The sequence below is a fragment of the Anopheles darlingi genome, chromosome 2 (assembly GCF_943734745.1).
Source record: "Anopheles darlingi chromosome 2, idAnoDarlMG_H_01, whole genome shotgun sequence".
Taxonomy (NCBI): Eukaryota; Metazoa; Arthropoda; class Insecta; order Diptera; family Culicidae; genus Anopheles; species Anopheles darlingi.
In genome coordinates this window covers 78352547-78371056 of record NC_064874.1, presented here as the reverse complement: position 1 = coordinate 78371056, position 18510 = coordinate 78352547, and the positions used below count along the sequence as shown (strand labels likewise).

The window sequence follows — 18510 nt, the reverse complement described above, 5'->3', positions numbered from 1 at the left end:
AGCTGGGGCGGAGACGCCATCGCGTGTCGGCCAGTTGGCGCGTGCTTGGCTTGGGTTGACACTAATTGAAACCGTCGGCCCCGGTCGGTTTTTGGCAACAAGCCCTTTGAGAGGATGACGCCGTCGGCCTTCGGCGGCCAAGCATTAAAGCTTCCGCTACATCCGTGAGACGACGGGAAGGAAATTGCGATCAGCTGCTGGTAGAAGGAGGGGCTATTTGGTGGGACAAGGGGATTTTTGAAAGTCTGTATCAGTCGCCGCTGTTCGCAGTAGGAGACGAGTGTCTAAATGGCGAAACAAAACAAACGGGAGAGCAGGAGGGACAGGGATAATTGAAAAATAACAATAAGTGCTGGGCAGTGGAGAGCAGTGGTTGTACCAGGTTGATGCAGTCAGCTTTGCCAACAGCCAATGTTGCAGAATGTCCGCCTGCTTTGGTTTTCCGTGACGGGTTTTTAATTCATAATTTTTGATATTTCAGCTAACGAGGTCGTAAGTTGGGTGCCTGTAAAATAGTGTACAAACTCAAAAAAAGTACAAACTCGAACTTTTCAAATTAAGTACTCTAAAATTATCCACATCATTACTATTAGCTTTCATGTTTTTTGGGGGAATAAATTCTTTCCCGGGATCTGTAGCGTCCATTGCAGAAGCACTGGTTACTCTGACCTCGTGTATCCTATGGTATAGCAAGTGTGGATACTCTTTACCTCAAACTAGAGACACCTTGAGTTGCATTCATCGTAATTCATCGGAACAATTTTGAAATAAACTGAGATAAGAGGCTCATTAGAACATATAAATTGAGATACAGCAACGTCCCTCGAATTTCCGCGGGCTGATTATCAAATTTGCTTCCTCAACCACCACATCGCCGGTTTTTGGCCATCGCGGCCTGCGGATGGGTGCTCCGACCGGTCCGCGGCGAGTTTTCGCGGGTCCACATTTGAGCTTAAATGATATTGTCAATAAATTCATTACCATTTCTAAGACAGCATGACCTTAATTCGATAATGAATGGCGAACCGTTGAAGTGCGGTGCCCGGTGCGGTTGAGTTGGGCGCGCTTGGCCTGCGTGGCCGCGCCGCGCCGCGTTGCTTTTTCTTTTCCTCGCCAGCCAACGCCGGCGAACGTCATTCGCTCGTTTGGGAGCCATCGACTCAAGGCGATTGGTGGTTTTGTTGGTTGGATGGTTGGTGCGGAGGACCAGCGACCGCTGTGGCCAATTTAGCGGGATGAGCCATCGTTTAGCGAGCTAGACCGCGTGTTTGCGAGGTGGTCGGTCGAACGACCGGCTGGCCGGAACCGTTTCATTCTGTGGTGGTAATGACAATTATCATTTCATTGGGCGGTAGCGTGCGGTTGGCAACCTCGAGTGGTCAGTGCGGTGCGGTGCGGTGCGTACGTCGCCTGCGTGCAGCAACCGCGCGTTGCAACGGCAACGAACGCTGGAACGACCTTTTCTCATGCCATCTGTGGGTCACGGTGTCACATTAATCATCGTTTAAGAAGCGATTAATCAAGGGCAGGGCGGTCTGTAAAAGGAACGTTCCACGGGGATATCGTCGGTTGCTCTGTGCATACAAATGCAGCGTGCTCGGATGAGCTTACACAGCTACAGACGCAATTCAATTTACGCTCAGAGGCTATGCTGACCGACATTGAATTCGGCTTTCACTGCATTTCACTTCACCAGAACAAACCCGTCTTCACGCTGTACGATGGTGTGCTGAACACGTACGAGACGTACATTGGGCGCGTGACGCTGCTGAACAACGACATCCTGTACGGTAAGGCATCGCTCAACCTGACGTCGATTCGCGAATCCGACAATGGTTGGTACGAGTGCAAGGTGATCTTCCCGAACCGCGTCCCGAACAAGCGCAACAATGGTACCTGGTTCCACATTTCCGTGCTCGGTAGGTTAGAACGAAGGAATGGAATGGACTTGGCCGCTGATTGGCTTTACGTGAAATACTCTTCGCTCCCCTTTTTAGGTGGCACGTTACTGCGCATTCCGCCCGTCAACCAGACCGTACTGGAGGGTGATCCGGCTTTCTTCCACTGCACCGTGCAGAACCCGGAGACGATGTTCGTCGAGTGGTACAAGGACAACGAGTCGCTACTGCAGTACTACGATCTGAGCCACCGGGCCATGATGGGCCCGGACGGTAGCCTCACCATCAACCCGACCCAGATGAGCGATCTCGGTTTCTTCACATGCGAGGTCCGCAACTCGGCCAATGACACCCAGTCGGCCAGCGCCTACTTGAACGTCCAGTGTGAGTGTCCGTTGTTCGTCCGGTCGACGATTCGACGATTATGTTTTGCCTTTTCACTCCTCAGATAAGGCCAAAGTGGTGTATGCACCGAAGGAGGTGTACATTCCGTACGGGGAGTCGGCCGTGTTGGACTGCCATTTCCGGTCTAATCCGCCGCTTAAGAATCTGCGCTGGGAGAAGGATGGTTTCCTGTTCGATCCCTACAACGTACAGGTGAGTGTGGTCGTTGTGGAAAATGTTTCCCAATTCTATGCTAGCGAAGCGAGTGACTAACATAACTATTTCTGTTAAGTTCAAGATGAACTGCATATCACAATTATGGAACAAATGGGGGAATTTAACTGTAACAAAATATCCGTTATGCTTGCGATTATTTTAGACTTTGTACATAAACTTATGTCATTTGAAAGTAAACTAACTGATTTTTTTCTCGTGTTCCAGGGAGTGTTTTATAATCGTAACGGAAGCCTTCAGTTTGACAAGGTCGACGATTCCCACGCCGGACGGTACTCGTGCACGCCCTACAACGATCTCGGCAGCGATGGACCGTCGCCCATCATCAACGTGATCGTACAGCGGCCACCACACTTTACGCTCAAACCGAAACTCGTGTACGTCACCAAGATCGGTGGTACGGTCGAGATGCACTGCGATGCACGCGATCGCGACGGTTATCACGTGCCGCTTATCAACTGGGTTAAGGTACTAGAGACTTTTTTGGTTTTGAATCGCGTTTACTAACCTTATTTTTCTATGTGGGAATTTTAGAAAGATGGAAGTCTGCTACCACACGGAAGACACGAAGTGAACGGTGGTAACCTGACGATCGTCGATATCGTCGAAGCGGATCGCGGGATCTACGGATGTCAGGCAACGAACGAGGCTGCGACCATAACGGCCGATGCGGAGATCATGATCGAGAACGTGTCGCCGCGGGCACCGTACAATCTGACCGGTAACAGCACCGATACGGCCATCACGATACGCTGGGCACCGGGCTACATCCGCCAGTACCTGGACTACATCATCTGGTATCGGTTGGCCGATGCGCCCGAGTGGCGTACGCTTAAGGTCAGCAACAAACACGTGCTCGAGGCGACCATCACTAACTTGCAACCGGCTCGGGAGTACGAATTTATGGTACTGTGCCAAGATAACTACGGTGACGGCATGTTCAGCAAGGCCTTCCGTTACTTCACCAAGCGTAAGTTTGACGTTGATTGTGTAGTGCTCGTCCACTCTTGAGGCTAAAACCGAAATCTTCTCGCTCTTGACTCTTCCACAGCAACCGAATTCGAACAACCGGAGAATGGGCTACAGGATGCACTGCTCCAGTTCAGCCAGATCGGCTCACCGAGAAACTTCCTCGTACGCAAGGAACAGGACAACTTCGTGGCACACTGGGAACCACCGGAGCTGGGATTGGATCAGCTGCGGTACTACATCCTGCGCTGGTGGATCGAACCACAACACAAGCTTTACGGTAGCGTGGAAACATCCGGAACGCACTACGTTCGTAAGTCGTCACTCGTCACAGCACCCAATGCCAACGATTCATTTCGATTTTACCATCCCCACCCTCCTTTTCAGTGGAAAACCTAACCGAAGACGAGATGTACACGTTCCAGGTGTTTGCCCTCTCGACCACAAACTACACGAGCGGTAGCAACGAGTTCGAGATGTACGTCTATCCGTATCGACGCGTCAAGATGATGACGGTGAGCGGTGTCCTGATACTGCTCTTCTGCCTGGCGGTGATTAGCATCCTGCTCTACATGAAGCGCAACCGAATCCGGAAGCTGCGTGAGGCGGAAAATGTGAAAATATGATTCCCCTTCTCCGGTCGGCGTTGGCCACCATCATACCCGGTTATCCGTTCGAAAGAACTATCACCAATCACGGAGTCATCACGGTGTCAGCGCGTTACACTGTGCGTTCGTTCCAAACTATCAAATTGTTTCAGTTATCGAGCTGCCAACAATGTGCTGCCTGCTTCCATTCCACGTTACTCGAGCTCGGTTTAGCACTCATCATCTTCGTCGACGGTAGAGGCGTCGTTTAATCGTCGGTCGAGCAATAGTCATACCTTCCAGAGCTGGAGATGGGAACGGCGAAGAACGATGGGTGATGTCTGCGGGTAGTATTAATGAAGGAATCATTTGCTAGATTTAATGCTATCGTAAGCTATCGTGAAGTAGTTATGTAGCTTGTAGAGAGGACGGCTGGCTGGCGGAATCCAGCGCGTCCCCAAACGAACCGTTGCTTATCGCTAACAAATAAACGATTCACCATTCCACACATTCGCCACCAGAGAGGAGCCGTTATTGGAGATGCTTTCTACGGCTTGAGGGCGACCTGTAGCATCCAAATTGATTACATCGACGACGGATACCACGACGACGCAGACGGACCTGTAGGGTCTTTTGTGAATCTATTCACCAGATCAAAGCTAGCCAGCATATACTGGCGTCGTCGCATAGTCCTGATGGATCTCGTAATCCGATCTAACAGGTCCGCATTGGCAGAAGACAAATCAAAGTAGACGTGGCGATATCGTTGAAGTAGGTGAGTCAAGACCTTTTAACCCTCCGGTTGCATTGGATTGCTCCGTTAGAATCGATTGACCGCCCAGTCTCCTCACCATGCTATGCACTATTCATGAAGCTGCCGAGATATGGATGACTTAGGGCATGAACCAGCGGGACTCCACTGGTCACAAGGTTGTAAGGTTCTTTGAAATTGAAGCAACAGCTTCAGCAGCTTCACATCATGCTGCTGCTGCTACTGATGCTACTACTGATGCCACTACTGTTCATACTTTAAACTGATAACTTGACGTTGATGAGATTACTGTTGAGCGGTGGTAACTAAAAGCACTTAACTCGAACTCCGCTCGGTTCGTTATCACGATGCTGAAAGGTACGTTGTAGCTATTCATAGAAGGGAGGATGGTCATTCATTCTTCGTTATGTTGAGTTTGCTTTGTGGACGCTGATATTACCACGTCAAGTCGGTGACAAACGCCAGTGATGGGCAATTCATTTTATCATCCGTCGTACTTCGCAAAAAGGTCGATACAGGTCATGTGTAGGTGCAGGTGTATTGGCCTTGTCATATTAGTTCATATGTTCGCTTGCCGAAATTACTCATGAACTAATCCAATCAACCAACGTGTCCGTGTGCCGGCCAGCACACTGAGCTTACTGTACAGTCCGTGTCAAGAGGTGTTTACAGCTCGGTCAGCATTAACAACGGCCTCAGGGTGGTTGTCTGTTTGTCATCACCTGAAGCCGGCATAAAGCTTCAACCTCCGCTGCAGTGTGGTACGGCGAGCTAACGAGAATGGGAAATGAGTCAAAGCTAATCCCAACCTAGCAACAGTAGCAACTAGGTAGCCTTGGTGGGCCTGCAGGTGTCCCGGCGAGTTGAGGTTATGTGGGATGCTCATTGCAAATCGAGGCGAGCAGAGTTATAACTAGCTTTACCGAGATCTCCATCGGCCGTCCCCTTGTCCCAGGCGATGTAAAATGATGCTGAGTCCCGTTTGTAGCAGCTCCGTAAGCTACAACATCCTTACGACTGTTCTACCGGTCTGGTGCGCAGACCGTAAGGTTTGTAATAATTCACGTTCGGGGAATTGGATGACGACATGTGTGTGCTCACTGCACCACTGAACCCGAACCGAACCGAGCAAGGTCGGTCTCTGGTTTGAGTGGCTTAGCAGTGGTAACAAGGTTGCTGTTGGTAACTTGCGTTGGAATCGTAATTACGATACAAAATGGCTTTATGAAGCTAGCATTACGTTCAGGCATCACTCCAGAGCATTCTTCTGTGTCTTATTGCTCCTGTGAAGCCAACCATAAGCTCGATTCCTTTCCCATCGGCATCGTCAGTGAGCCATGGCTCATCAACCATGGCACATTACAGTAGACGCACTCGGATGGGTAGTTAAAAGTAACGAACAGTCCGTTGACGTAAGTCATCCGCAAGTCAGCCAACACCAAAGCCTGCGCTTTGTCGAGAAGTCAGGCTCGAGCGCAAAAGGTATTCTTAAAAGTTAGTTCCCCTCCACCGACCTAGGGGCTGTGTATGTGAGAACGGCAATCGTGGGGGTGGTGGCTCCTTGAAAAGAATTCCAACCGGCACACAACAACGTAAACGAAAAACAACGCACAAAAGGTGCGAAGGGTTGGTTTGGAAAATACTACCGACAAACATCGACACCGGTCGCTTTCGCTAAAGCGTTAAGGAAGCAACAGCCGAAAGCCGAAAGGTCGGGTGGCACGTGGCAGAAGGGCTAAGCAAACGCTAACCTCAAGCCAGCTCAGGGGCCACCAACCCGAAAGACAGGGACCAAGAAGATAATGGAAAAGTTTGCTCCTTTCGCTTTCCGCGCGAGTATCCTTCGAGCAACCACCAGCAGCAGCCGGTGTTACTGGTGGCCCAACCTGATGCCGTGCTAAGAAATACGAATACAAAGGGAACTTACTCAGCCATTGAATTCTAACAATAAATTCCGTGACGCCAAATCTCACGGCACAATGAAAGGGCCAGCCAGTAAAAATGGGCAAAGTGGTGTGCGCGTGGACGCAATTCGATGGTTACGTCTTCCAAGGAATGAACTCAACGTTCTCTGAAAGCTCACCGAACCGCTCCGTGCTTCCTGGTTGGTGTGCGCAGCATCCAACAAGTTGCCGGGGACCACCACTAACTGAATAAAAGAAAGAATGAAGCCACACACTTGTACACTCGTGCTCCAAATGGATGCTGGGATGGTTTTCGAGGGGCCAGGTCCCGACCTTCACCTGCTGGTGACCATCGGAGCAACCGGACCATCGTACCATCCACTACCAGTTCACCGATGGTGCGAGGTCTTTATTGAGCTTTACGAGCACGAGTAAATTAACACAAGGAAATATTTGCGACAAGCAGCGAGCACCGAAGACAAGGCAGCATGAAATGGAATAGTGAGAAACTACAAAACAACGATCAGCGGCGAGCACCGTGGTGCTGTTCAGCATAACGTTCGAGGTGAACGTGTTGTTCGTCGGTCCGTGGCGCATCGCTTTCTAGTTGGATTTTCTCAGCTCAGCATCTCATCGTACGTTATTCAATTTCCATCACACTGCACCGAGATGATATTTGCATTTTGCATGGCTGGCCGTGGTTCACGGCAGCTTCGGAAGCTGTAAAAGGGTTAGCAAGCGATGCCACGTTGGCATGAAGAAGGGATTGTACTCGAAAACAACTAGCGTGAGTTGGTTGTTCATTGTTGGACCGGAGCTAGTTGTTTCCCGTTTTGCTGAAATTGATATTTTATAAGTGGCTTCTGGACAATACAAAACGACTAGAGATACAGACAAGCAACTCGATTCTCGAACATTAAATGAAAAACTATTGCTAAAAGGCCAAATAACAAAATTATCCAATTCGTTTTTGGCGTTGTTGTTCCACCGCGCGACCAGCTATAAAGTTCGCCAATTTATTCAGCTAGAGCTGCAGAGGTTTGTGTCGAACGTTCTTGCTTTTTACATTTCACCACTCGGTGACCGGTGCTGAGGAGTGAAAACCAGCAGAGAAAAGCGAAAATCGAAAATCTGCACACGGAACCGGAACGCCTGCTGCTGCTTCTTTCGTTCTGCAAACTCGCCCCTCCCAGCATCCCGTATTCGGATCAAAGGACAATAAAATTGCTGTTGATGCTGGTCAATGTGGGAGCAATGTGGGAAAACAATGGCAATGGTTCACTGGTACTGGGACGGCTGCAAACGGCGAGGCCCTGGAATCACCTAAAAGACGTTCTGAATAGCCAACGAGCGAAAACGGTGCTTGCACAAACCCGAACCCAATTGTTAGTCCATTATTTATGCTCTCCATTGTTTCCCGGTGCCAAACATACGGGCACATAAACGGGCTCATTGAAAACACGGGACAGAGACGTGGGTTTTTTTTTGGAGCCACAGAAGAAGCCAAGAGAGGTATATGGTAACGGAGGATGTGATTTTTATTTCCGATACCGTCAGGCTAATGGACCACTTGAAAGGATCTCCTTTCTGTGGCGGGGCTGGGCTGTCGATTATACTGCTCGCTCGCTTTTCAGTTGGTTCGTGAAGCGGTGATTAATAAGATGGTTTTGCATTCACCGTCGTCAGCCTGTCACTGGCGCCATTCAGTACAATTTTGTTGATTTATGGTTCACATTGAGCTTTGGTTTTTTTTGTGAGGCAGTTTTAGTTAAATGATAAAAGGGGGCTAGCGCAGACTGGTCGATATGTCAATCAAGAGGACGATGGGTCAAATCCATACGACGACAGCCACAACAAAGAGCGATGTAAAAATAGTTGCATACTTTGATCATGTGTTTCTGCTGTTAAAAAATACAACGGAAGGATTTTAATAGTTGTTTACCCTGAATAGCAGTAGGCCTTTTGACACAGAACCTAAAAAGTACAAAAGGTTATCATCGTTTACATGACCCTTGGTTTCTACTCTTTTTGCTATTAAAACACAGCATTGAGAAACCTTAGCTAATATAGCACTCACAGTAAAATGAGGTTATGGTTAGCTGCACTATGGCGTGCATGTCCGCAATCCATTCAATCCAGCTGCGTGTCACATCATCTTCTTCGGCGTGTCTGTGTGCTCAGTAGATTCCCTCCAGCAAGAACGTCGCCCTACCTTTACCGCCCCGCAGGAGAGGGATTGTTTTATGAAACTGTTTACCGTGCTGCACTAGTTGATATCACTTCATTTTCGCCAGAGTTCACGCTGAAAGGGTTGCTCTGGCCACGGCCACGTTTCAACCACGTTTCGAGTACCTTAAGACACACACCCCTTCTCCCTCGTCCGCATCATCTCATCACCCGGTAAGGCGCGTTGACAGCGTGTAAGGAAGATGTTGGCTTACTGGCCGTCCCTGCTAGAACGCACCACCGACGGACGGGACAAAAGGTGAAAGAACAGAAACGGGAGGGATAGCCGAGGGTTAACTCAAGACGCAGGGTAACCCACAAGAATGGCTTATAAATTCAGGCAGCATACAGTCAATTTATAAATTTTAATGAACCCTCCCAGCTCACAATCGTCTAAGCCGTAGTGTAGTGGTGGTGTCTTCGCCATCGTCGTCGTCGTCGTCGTCGTAAAGCGACCCAACGTGTCACATGTGTTCCTTCCGACGGTACATCCATGTACCACGCACCGTATCGATGGAAAGAGAGAGAGAGAGAACGAGAGGGAGAAGGTTCTTGCTGCGTGCTAGGTACAGCAGAGAAGTGTCTTCGCTTCGCCAAGTGAATGCAGCGAACACCATAAGGTGTCTTCCCTAAGATAACCCTTTCCATGGCGGATATGGCAGATATCGTGTCGCATCGAGGGGGGCTGAGAGCTCGGCGTCAGAGGTGAGGCGGAGGTACACGATACATCGAGGGCAAACAAATTTCGAAGCCCCTCACAAGTTTAAACTTTTACGATATTACCATCGCACGCCGTTGCCAATTGAAGCGAGGGGTAAGAGGATCCTCGAAGGAAGAGGGGTCTATGGCCCACGTCTTAGCTGCCACCGGTACCGCACCCCGAGGTGCCAGACCGGGTATTCCCAAATTTTATGATATTTTATCTGTTTTATTAAACTCCAGGCTCTTCCTTCCTTCTTTCTTGCATCCTTGCCGCGTGCTTGAACCACCTTTCTCGGAGGCGTTGGTGTATGATAACGGCCGTGTCGTACCGTGTTGTGGCCCCTATCTCGTGGCCCCAATCGTAAGTTGCCACCTTCATGCGTGACAGGTGCTAGTGGCACTGTCTGTGCCGTGAGCAATAAAGAGGGCCACGTACAAGGGAATTGAAGTTCTCTGAACCGTCTTGTATATTGGACGCCTTTGCCAAACGAATCTGAGCATTCCAGGATGGTTGCACTCCACCTGGCCCGGTGCCAATGCTGCATATAACCTGCAATTCCGGGTACTGTTTTGTTTGAAAATACTCGCTCTGTGTAAAATGGGAACACAAATACGAACAACATAGTATACGAACATGAAAACCGAAGTGCACTTGCAAGTGTGCGTTTCAAGCTGTCGAAATACTAAGAGTTCCAGCAAATCATTATCAAACATTTGATTGTTCCTGAGAGAAGCGTCAAAATGGCAATGGCGATAAAATCGGCTATGTTGCCATGCGAGACCAGCATCTGGATGGGTTCGCAATCGTAAAACCAATCCTCCCGACCGACGAGCAATTTCCGGCAGGCGTTCCATCCAGCCATCTTCACGGCCGGATATGGCTTTTATTAAAAAGCGTGCGTACGAGCCGTCAACGGGCTGGCAAACGGCACACCCACATACAGACAGTTTGATTCCATTTTCGGTGGTTTCAGCTGGAACAACGAGTGAGTTGGCGATGCAAAGGATTCGATTCGTATCCATCCGGTGGTCTGATCCTTGGCTGACTGGCTGGTGATCGTATTCGTGGTAGCTGTCATGGCCGCGCGTGCGAAAAGGGATTTTAATAAGCCGAAGCCAAAGTTTGACGAAGGAGCGACCGGGAGGGTGGGAAGGGAACTCTGGGATAATGAACGCAGCACACCGGGTTCGCTTAGCGAATCCTAATTTGGAAGCATTACCGTTTTATGGCTCCGGATGAATGGTATTTAAATTAGCTTCCCTGGGAGGTATTCCAGTCAGCTCGCTGATTGAACACCACCGACGGTCACACAAAAGGGCTAGGAGCCAGCAAGAGGTCTTTTGTACGGCAGATAGTGGCACCAGTGATCCAGCAGTCCCAGATGATTCATCGAGCACGTGGTGGAAGCCACATCATTACGTGGTGCGTCCATACTGAAAGGCACGAATCCTGGCAAGCGTATCGTTTTCACAGAGCACCTTCCCACTCTCCAGTGATGGTGGCCATGGTATGCTAGCCCTGCAAAGCGTCCGATCGGAACGTTTCTTTTGAATGGATGGATAAGGCTTTGGTGGAAAGCCCCCCTTTTCGAGCGGATGGTTCGGTTGTGTAAAGTCACCATTGGATGCCATTTCGGAGTGGTCTGCTGACGAGCCCGTTGGTTCTTATCGTGGATCAAAACCAGACCAGTGAATGTACCGGGTATGAACGAAACAACTAGTGGCCCCGCTGGTCGTACGGTAGTTTGGGGTGCATTCGGAAATCGTACCGGCTGTTTCACTCATTCAAAACCACGCGAGCAGTCAGTCGGACCCATTCGACGAGGTCCTTTGCTCTCCTCTTCAAAGGCAAACCACGAGCGCACCCGGTAGGCAGCTCGGTACGTCTGCCCCTTTCGGTATGCCCCTAAAGCGCCGATGAGTGCGCGTGTGCTTTTGGTTTTGTAACTTGAATGGTACTTCACATCGGCACACACACACACACAGTTACACTGTGGTTCCAGCAGCCGGTGGCAGCAGTCATTTTCAGTTGGTTTTTGGCTTTTGCAGTTCCCAGAGCCCGAGGAACTGCTTGCTTTCGGGGTTCTCTGTGTGATGTTAGTTGTTGCCTTGATGTTTGACACTTCACAGCGTAGCAAGCCGTACGGCTACGGTACGGCTTTCGCCATCGGGCTTTCGTGTGCCTATTAGTCGGATTCGCTTTTAATGATCCATTTCTTGGAGCCGCTGCTGTGGATTTTTCGTTGTTTGAAGAACCGTGACTTCAAAAACAGCGACGACGCGGTCTGTGGTACGTCAGGTGGAAATCATTTCACCTTCAATTAGTGCAGGAAAGCTTACTGCTTGAGTTTGGCTGTTTGCTGTGCCGGAATCGACAAATGACGATTTAAAAGCTTCCCCAGCAGTGCATGGCAGTAGAAGGAAGGTGTAAAGGAGTTTGCATTAAAGGGAAATGGGAACTCAGAATGTGCGGCACAAAATAAATATCAAAACACGAAGCAGTAGGATGAATGCTCTCCTTTAACATGCCAGCGTTTAAGGGAACATTCTAGAGGGAAAACTGGCGAACACGAGCTGTTCCTGGATGCCGCTAGTCGATGTAACGTATTTCACGCCAAATATATCGAAGAATAGTTTTGGCCAAAAACTAATTCGGAATAAGTCAAGAACTATCAATTAGTTCTGCATCAAGCCACATTCTATTCAACCCACGAAACTTCAACACATCGAACTTTATCTCACGGAACACACCACCGAAAGCCTTACCCCATGACCCCAATACCATACCAATTAGTCAACCAATTGTGTGCGAGAAATAAAGGATGGCTCAATTCATTATCATTCGCCTTTCCAGCCTCGAACCTCGGACCGGAATCGAAGTAAATCATGCAGAGTCCCGGATGTAGCTTTTCGGAGGGAATAGGACCAAAATGCTAGGGATAAAAATGCGATAACTTTCATAACGAAACTTTAGTCCATCCAAAGCCAACTTTGGTTTGGTCGTTCTCGAACTTTTGCCGCTTCGGTGCGGATGATGTGGTGCGGTGGATGTTAGAACAAAGCCAGGAGGAGCAAGAAGGGATAAACAACGGGGGAGCCAATACAACGGACTTGTCCTGTGGCCTCATGTGTTAGTGTTTGCCGTTTGCGAAGGAAACCGATGGAGGGGAAATAGTTTTTCCTCAACTGCACCGATACAAGACACACAAACACACACACACATACACATACATAGAGAGCTGGCGCACATTAGAGGCTCACGACGTGAATCGCACGTCGCTCGTCTCGCCGCTCGTCGTCGAAGGAGAAAGTTTCGCAAAAACATCAGAAGTAGCATGTCGCTGCTGCATTGCTATTGGTGGGATGGGGAAGGGGTTGGGGGAAGGGCGCACGATGCACGATGCGCAAAGGAACGGGCTGCCGGGCCGCCCGGAAACGGCCAATAAACTTTTATTTATGGCCCTTTACAGAATCTCCCAGCTTTGCGTTTCCGATTGCTAGGAAATAGGAAGAGGAGGCTTCGATTTACTTTTGCCAAGCTGCTAGCATCCAGGAGTCGTACAGCCGGCTTTTTCTGCTGGTCTGCTGCTTCACCGAAGCGGGAAATCGAAGTCGAAGTCCACATGCTACCATACCCGAGACATCGTCTCCTTCCACGCTTTTGCCTCTCTCTCCTTAGCGTAGACCACACGGTTTGGTTTGCGGTTCTAGCCAATAATCTTGGGTTGTATGTCTGTGTGCTTCTGAGTGGAAGTTGTGTGTGCATTTGCAAATGGTTGCTTGATGAAAGTTGCATACTTCGCCTTGCACGCTTCCTGGTTGTTGAGGGTTTAATCCTAGGAGGCATTCGGTTGGATCGAGGGATCAACGCTCTCAAGGGGAACAATTAGATTTGGGATTCAATGTGTCTCAAGGGGGGGAATTGCTTTTCAGTTGCTTAAACCTTTCGTCTTAAAACCAACACCATTTGAAATAAGAAAGATTTTCTTCGATTGAAGACACCCTTTAAAGGCGAATAGCATAAATGACACCATTGTCAAGCGCTCTGCACGCTCTAACCACCGTTGATCCCTACCAGATTAAACACCTGCAGTTCAAACACATATCATCTCGGTAGGGGCTTTGTTCGGTTTGGAATCGACCACATAGCTCGAAGTTGACTTGGCCATGCGGAAGTAGCCTGCGATTTGCGGCTAAGGCACCCTGGAATCTATCCAACACATGCACCTCTTACCGTCTCCTATACCAACCATCGCAAAGGAAGAAGAAAGTTGTCGTGTTGCGCCGAGAAACAAAAAGGGGCATTCTCGAGGGGGTCTGACTTTTGAGGTCACACGGCATAAGTGCATAATTGGTATGCGTCTCCCCCCACCCTCCGGGTTGCGGTTCGAATCGGTGCCGTTTGGTTTGACTTTCCGATGCGTCAACCCAGGACGAAGCGAGGACGTGCTTCGGTCACGACGCGACACACGGGCACAAAAGAATCTCAAAATGTCAACTATGCTTGTTCTCTCGCCTTGAGGTTGTCGTTTGTGAAAGAAGGGCAAAGGGGGCTACCTTTCCATTCGAGACATCGGGAAGGTATGGTTGGATCGATGAAAATTTAATTTAACTTCGTCATACGGACACAATCACGGGAACTCGTGGGAACCGTCTGCTTTCTGTTTGCTGTTTCTCTTCCCCCCAAAGGTACGCTCGTGTTCTTTTTATGTAGATTAGAGGGAGAGAGAGAGAGAAATGTTTTATTTTATAACTACACGGTACAGCACCCGAGGCTACGCTGCGGCAGCTGACACCCCCACAATGCGCCGTTGAGATGTGTTTCCGATGCTCCGGTTTCTGTGTATCAATTTACCTGCCTCGAAGCCAATCGTAGAGAAATCGGGGAAGAGATCCTTCCGGTGAAGCGGATACCTGGTCTGGTCGTGGCAGTTCCAAGAGAAAGTGCTTCCGGGCTAATGTCTGGTCGGAGGTAGAGACCAGCTCGAACGAGGAAAACAGGGGTGTGTATGTTTCGTAGAAAGTTCTGGCAATAACAACCACTTTTGGGGTTTGCTGCTCGCTCGTTTGAGTCGCCTGGCGTCCAGTTCCAGTTTGTGTGGCCAAAGTTTTCATATAATTTTCCGCAAATTTGTTACAACATGCGGTGGAGGCGTACGAGATTATCAATTTGATGCAGCATATTGGATCCAGCCGACCGGTTTTAATAGCATACTGTTCCCAAGGGCTGACCACACATGTGTTGTGTAGTTAGTTCGGTATTTTAAGCTTGGTTTTCAGTTTGGTTTGAAGAGAGCTTTAAGAGAAAGAGCACACTGTTAAAGGTACTACAAAATGCGGCCATTTCGTGAAATATTTAAATCGTGGTAATCTGCGACAAATACTGCTTCACGAGAAATAGGACCGCTTAAACGATTATCTCCAGCATCGATCGCGATCGATTTGAAACTTCTGCATCGAGGGACCGTCCACAGTTCCATGAAAAGCGACATTTCCATTATGAATACCAAATGAAGCTCCTCCGGATAATAATGGCGGAAGGTGGGGGTGACCTTCACCGCTCACTGCCTACGCTGCGGTCCTGGTGAAGGACATCCATCAGCCATCGACTATCCGGAAAGAGGTCTCCTGTTCCTGCCGGGCGTTTCGCTTGGATTGGGACGAACCCAACGTCGTGTGGTAGTCGCGTTGGCGTGCAGCCAACCGGGCACGTAATGGTTTTGTGATTTATTCAAACTTGCCCGTTAATTGGAGTTTGTTTATTATTGATGGAGCTTATTAAATTTGTAACGATTGCTGCTCTCTCCCGCACTGGCTTCGAGGGTGGAGGGAGTTAGTTTATTGCGAGGCCGCCACTCGCTCTCTCTCTCTCTCTCTCTCTGACGCCATTTTTAATCAACCGGAAACTTCAATAGGGGGAAAAACAAGGGTGCCAGCGCTGGTATAATTACCGGCTCCTGCTGCCTTCTGCTGTGTGTGTGTAGGCTTTCAACGGTTGATTCGATTATTGCGAGCCACCAGCTAATGGACCCAATGGATGGCCCTCATCCGTTCGCAGTCCCGCGTGGTTGAGAGGTTGACACAAAACACTGTCTGTAGTTGCTCAATTAAGTGAGCACCGATTGCGCAGATTCCGGAACCCATAATGGGTTTAAGTAGTGAAAAGAGAATGGACAAGTGAGCCTGGGGGGTACTTACCCGTTGTTTGTCCTTCGATTGTTTCGTTGCGTTGCGCATTTTTCGGAGGATTCGATGAGATTTCCATTGGACGCTAAAATGGCCTGTAGTTGTGTTTTCATTAGTGAGTTATATTTCGCTTTTTTAATCGCCTGTTTATGTTACATTCATGGGTTTTATGCGCAGCTTATCTCACTCCACTTCACACACACACACACACCTCGCCTCGGTGGAAAGCTAGATTCAGCAGCAGTGTGGTTCTATAGTTTTCGTATAAAATATATATCTATATATACTGTACAATTGTATTCTTTTTACCCATATTTTTCTTCTTCTGATGTGCCGCATTCCATACGCTTTTACGTTTTGTGGTTTGCGATCCACAAGGAGTTTTGCTTACTTTTCGTTTTGTCATTTCGATTGTGTATTGAACGAATCGCATCGAACCGACTGCTTTGATTACATGTTTTGCGCACAGTTATGTATTTGGTTTGCAAAAGCTAAAGATGGGGTAAGGGGATCCAGAAGAAGTCGCGCAAGCGAAAGCATAGCACCCGAGCAAAGGCGAAAACATGGCGGATACAATGTAGCCCGCACCGTGGCGCACGATTTGTTCCACTCTGATTGATTTAATTATGGCCACTGGAAGCTCCATTTCATGACATAAATTATGAAATCCGTACGCGCGGGTGTGCGTGTTTTTGTGCGGCCGGCAGTCTGCCAGGCGCAAGGATCAAACTTCATCCATCGCACGGTATCGTGGCGGCAGCTCCGGCCTAAACGGTCACGGAGCTGCAGTAAGGGTCCCGGTGGCGGAGTTTCAAACAAAGTTCCCGGTTTCAGGACCAACACTTGCCGGCCTGCAACCGGCGTCGACGTAATTACAGTTTTGCTGAAACTTGCCTTCACCAAGCGAAGCACCGTTTGGTGGGGGTGCTAATGGGTGTCGACCGGGTACCACCGGTCTGCGACGCGCCTTCGTCATCGTCATCGTCGAATGACGATTGACTTACTAGTGGCTGGCAGACTTGTCGAGTGGACCAAGAGCGGTCGGGATGGTGAAAACTTTCCCTTCGACCGAGGAAACCAGTCTCCTTGGACCTCCGGTTGCTTTGTTCTGATGCACGTCAGTTCAACATGAAAAATTACTTACTTTTCGCTTCGAGCGTAAGACAAACATTGACGGTCGACTGAACCTCAATCACATGTGGCCATGGCGACCAAGAGGCCAGTATTGCGCCTCCTGGACACACTGGTTGCCTAATGAAACAGAATGCCGAAAAGCTTTAATTACTTTCCGTTTGCTCGGTTCTTTGCTCCCAGGCATTACGCTCCGCTGCACGCCATTCTCCTGAGATCCTTTTTCGATGTACAGCGTACCGGTTACTAATGGGTTTTATTGATCTTCTTCTTCTAGAGTTTCGTTTCCTTTTTTGTTTTCTTTAGATTATTTCTATCACACTACGGTTTCAGCATTTCGTGTTTCTCGATTACAGTTGCTTGCTTGCTTACTTAAATAGTTCTACCACCAATCCGCATTACGTCTCGTTTGCGTCAGCAGGAAGTTTGTCTCTTATTTGCATGTCGCCCTGGCTCCACTCCTGCTCGGGGCCGCTTATACGCTTACGCTCAAGAAACGGGAAGTAGTCAGAGGAAAGCTAAGGCCACGTATTATGTTGACGTTCTTTTCGTTTTTTTTTCGTTCGTTTACATTCTAATTATCTCTCAGCGCGCCAATTAAGGGGGGTTTGCGGGATTGCTCGCGCACCTCAACCGAACCTACGGATCGTCGTGGCCGTGTGCTGTGGCGGTGGCCAAATACCGATTTAGTTATCTTACGCAAGGTGCCATACTAGCTGGCCAACGTCGACGTTGCAGACTTCAGTGCTCTAGGTGATCCCGTCACGTACGCATAACGGACAAAGGAAGTGTGAAAAATAGTTGTAAATAGCCACAGTGGTCTACCGTAACTGACGATGATTGCTAATTATGGGAAATGTGTAAAGCAATACCCCAATACGATTTCGCGCGCGATTGTCACCCGAGAGGAATACTTGAAGCGGAAGGGTTTGGAATATGGAATCGAACGAAAATCGCTCGCCACTGATGGCACGCCGTGTGCAAAGCAAATTGCAAAAGCCATTCATCCACTGGGTACATGCTGTTTTGCTTAAAAACTAAACTTTTCTCACCCACTCTCTTTCTCGCTCTCGCTCTCTCTCTATTTGTTTTTACAATCAACATCTCGTTCCTCCTGAACCGCTTCTTCCGTTTACTCTAAAATGTTTGTTTTGCGCTTGCCCCGACGACCAAGACGACCAGCCGGAACTCCAGGTCGTCTGTGCAAGCCACAAAAGTCTATTGTTCGTTCGCCACCGGACCGTTTGTTATTTATTGTTTTATGAATAGCATTTCACTTTCACGTTTTCACTGTACAGAGCGCGCTCGAGAAAATAGAGTTTGTGTGTCTGTCACTCGCTTCTTTAATACAACGGCTGACCAACACTCACAAACACACACACACAGACCAAATACACCGAGCACACCGGACACACACCGGGTTCCGGAGATGGAAGTTGAGCCATGAAGTAAAAATAAACAAAAAAATACCCGAAATAAGCATTCGTTTGGCGACTGTTGGTCACCATCAGCAGCAG

General features: G+C 48.9%; 2 protein-coding genes across 3 annotated transcripts in view; one reads left to right on the top strand and one right to left on the bottom strand.

Annotated features, from left to right (window-relative positions):
* Positions 1 to 4585, top strand: part of LOC125960047 (protein borderless) — a 7210-nt gene extending 2625 nt beyond the window's left edge. Inside the window, exons 2-8 of the mRNA XM_049693200.1 lie at positions 1697 to 1919; positions 1998 to 2282; positions 2347 to 2495; positions 2724 to 2984; positions 3051 to 3486; positions 3568 to 3798; positions 3873 to 4585. Of these exons, the coding sequence (XP_049549157.1) occupies positions 1697 to 1919; positions 1998 to 2282; positions 2347 to 2495; positions 2724 to 2984; positions 3051 to 3486; positions 3568 to 3798; positions 3873 to 4111 (1824 nt within the window). The 3' untranslated portion in view covers positions 4112 to 4585. The remainder of the gene's footprint in view (positions 1 to 1696; positions 1920 to 1997; positions 2283 to 2346; positions 2496 to 2723; positions 2985 to 3050; positions 3487 to 3567; positions 3799 to 3872) is intronic.
* LOC125960040 (cGMP-dependent 3',5'-cyclic phosphodiesterase-like) overlaps positions 1 to 18510 on the bottom strand; it is a 427252-nt gene that overhangs the window by 77024 nt on the left and 331718 nt on the right. The window lies entirely within an intron of this gene.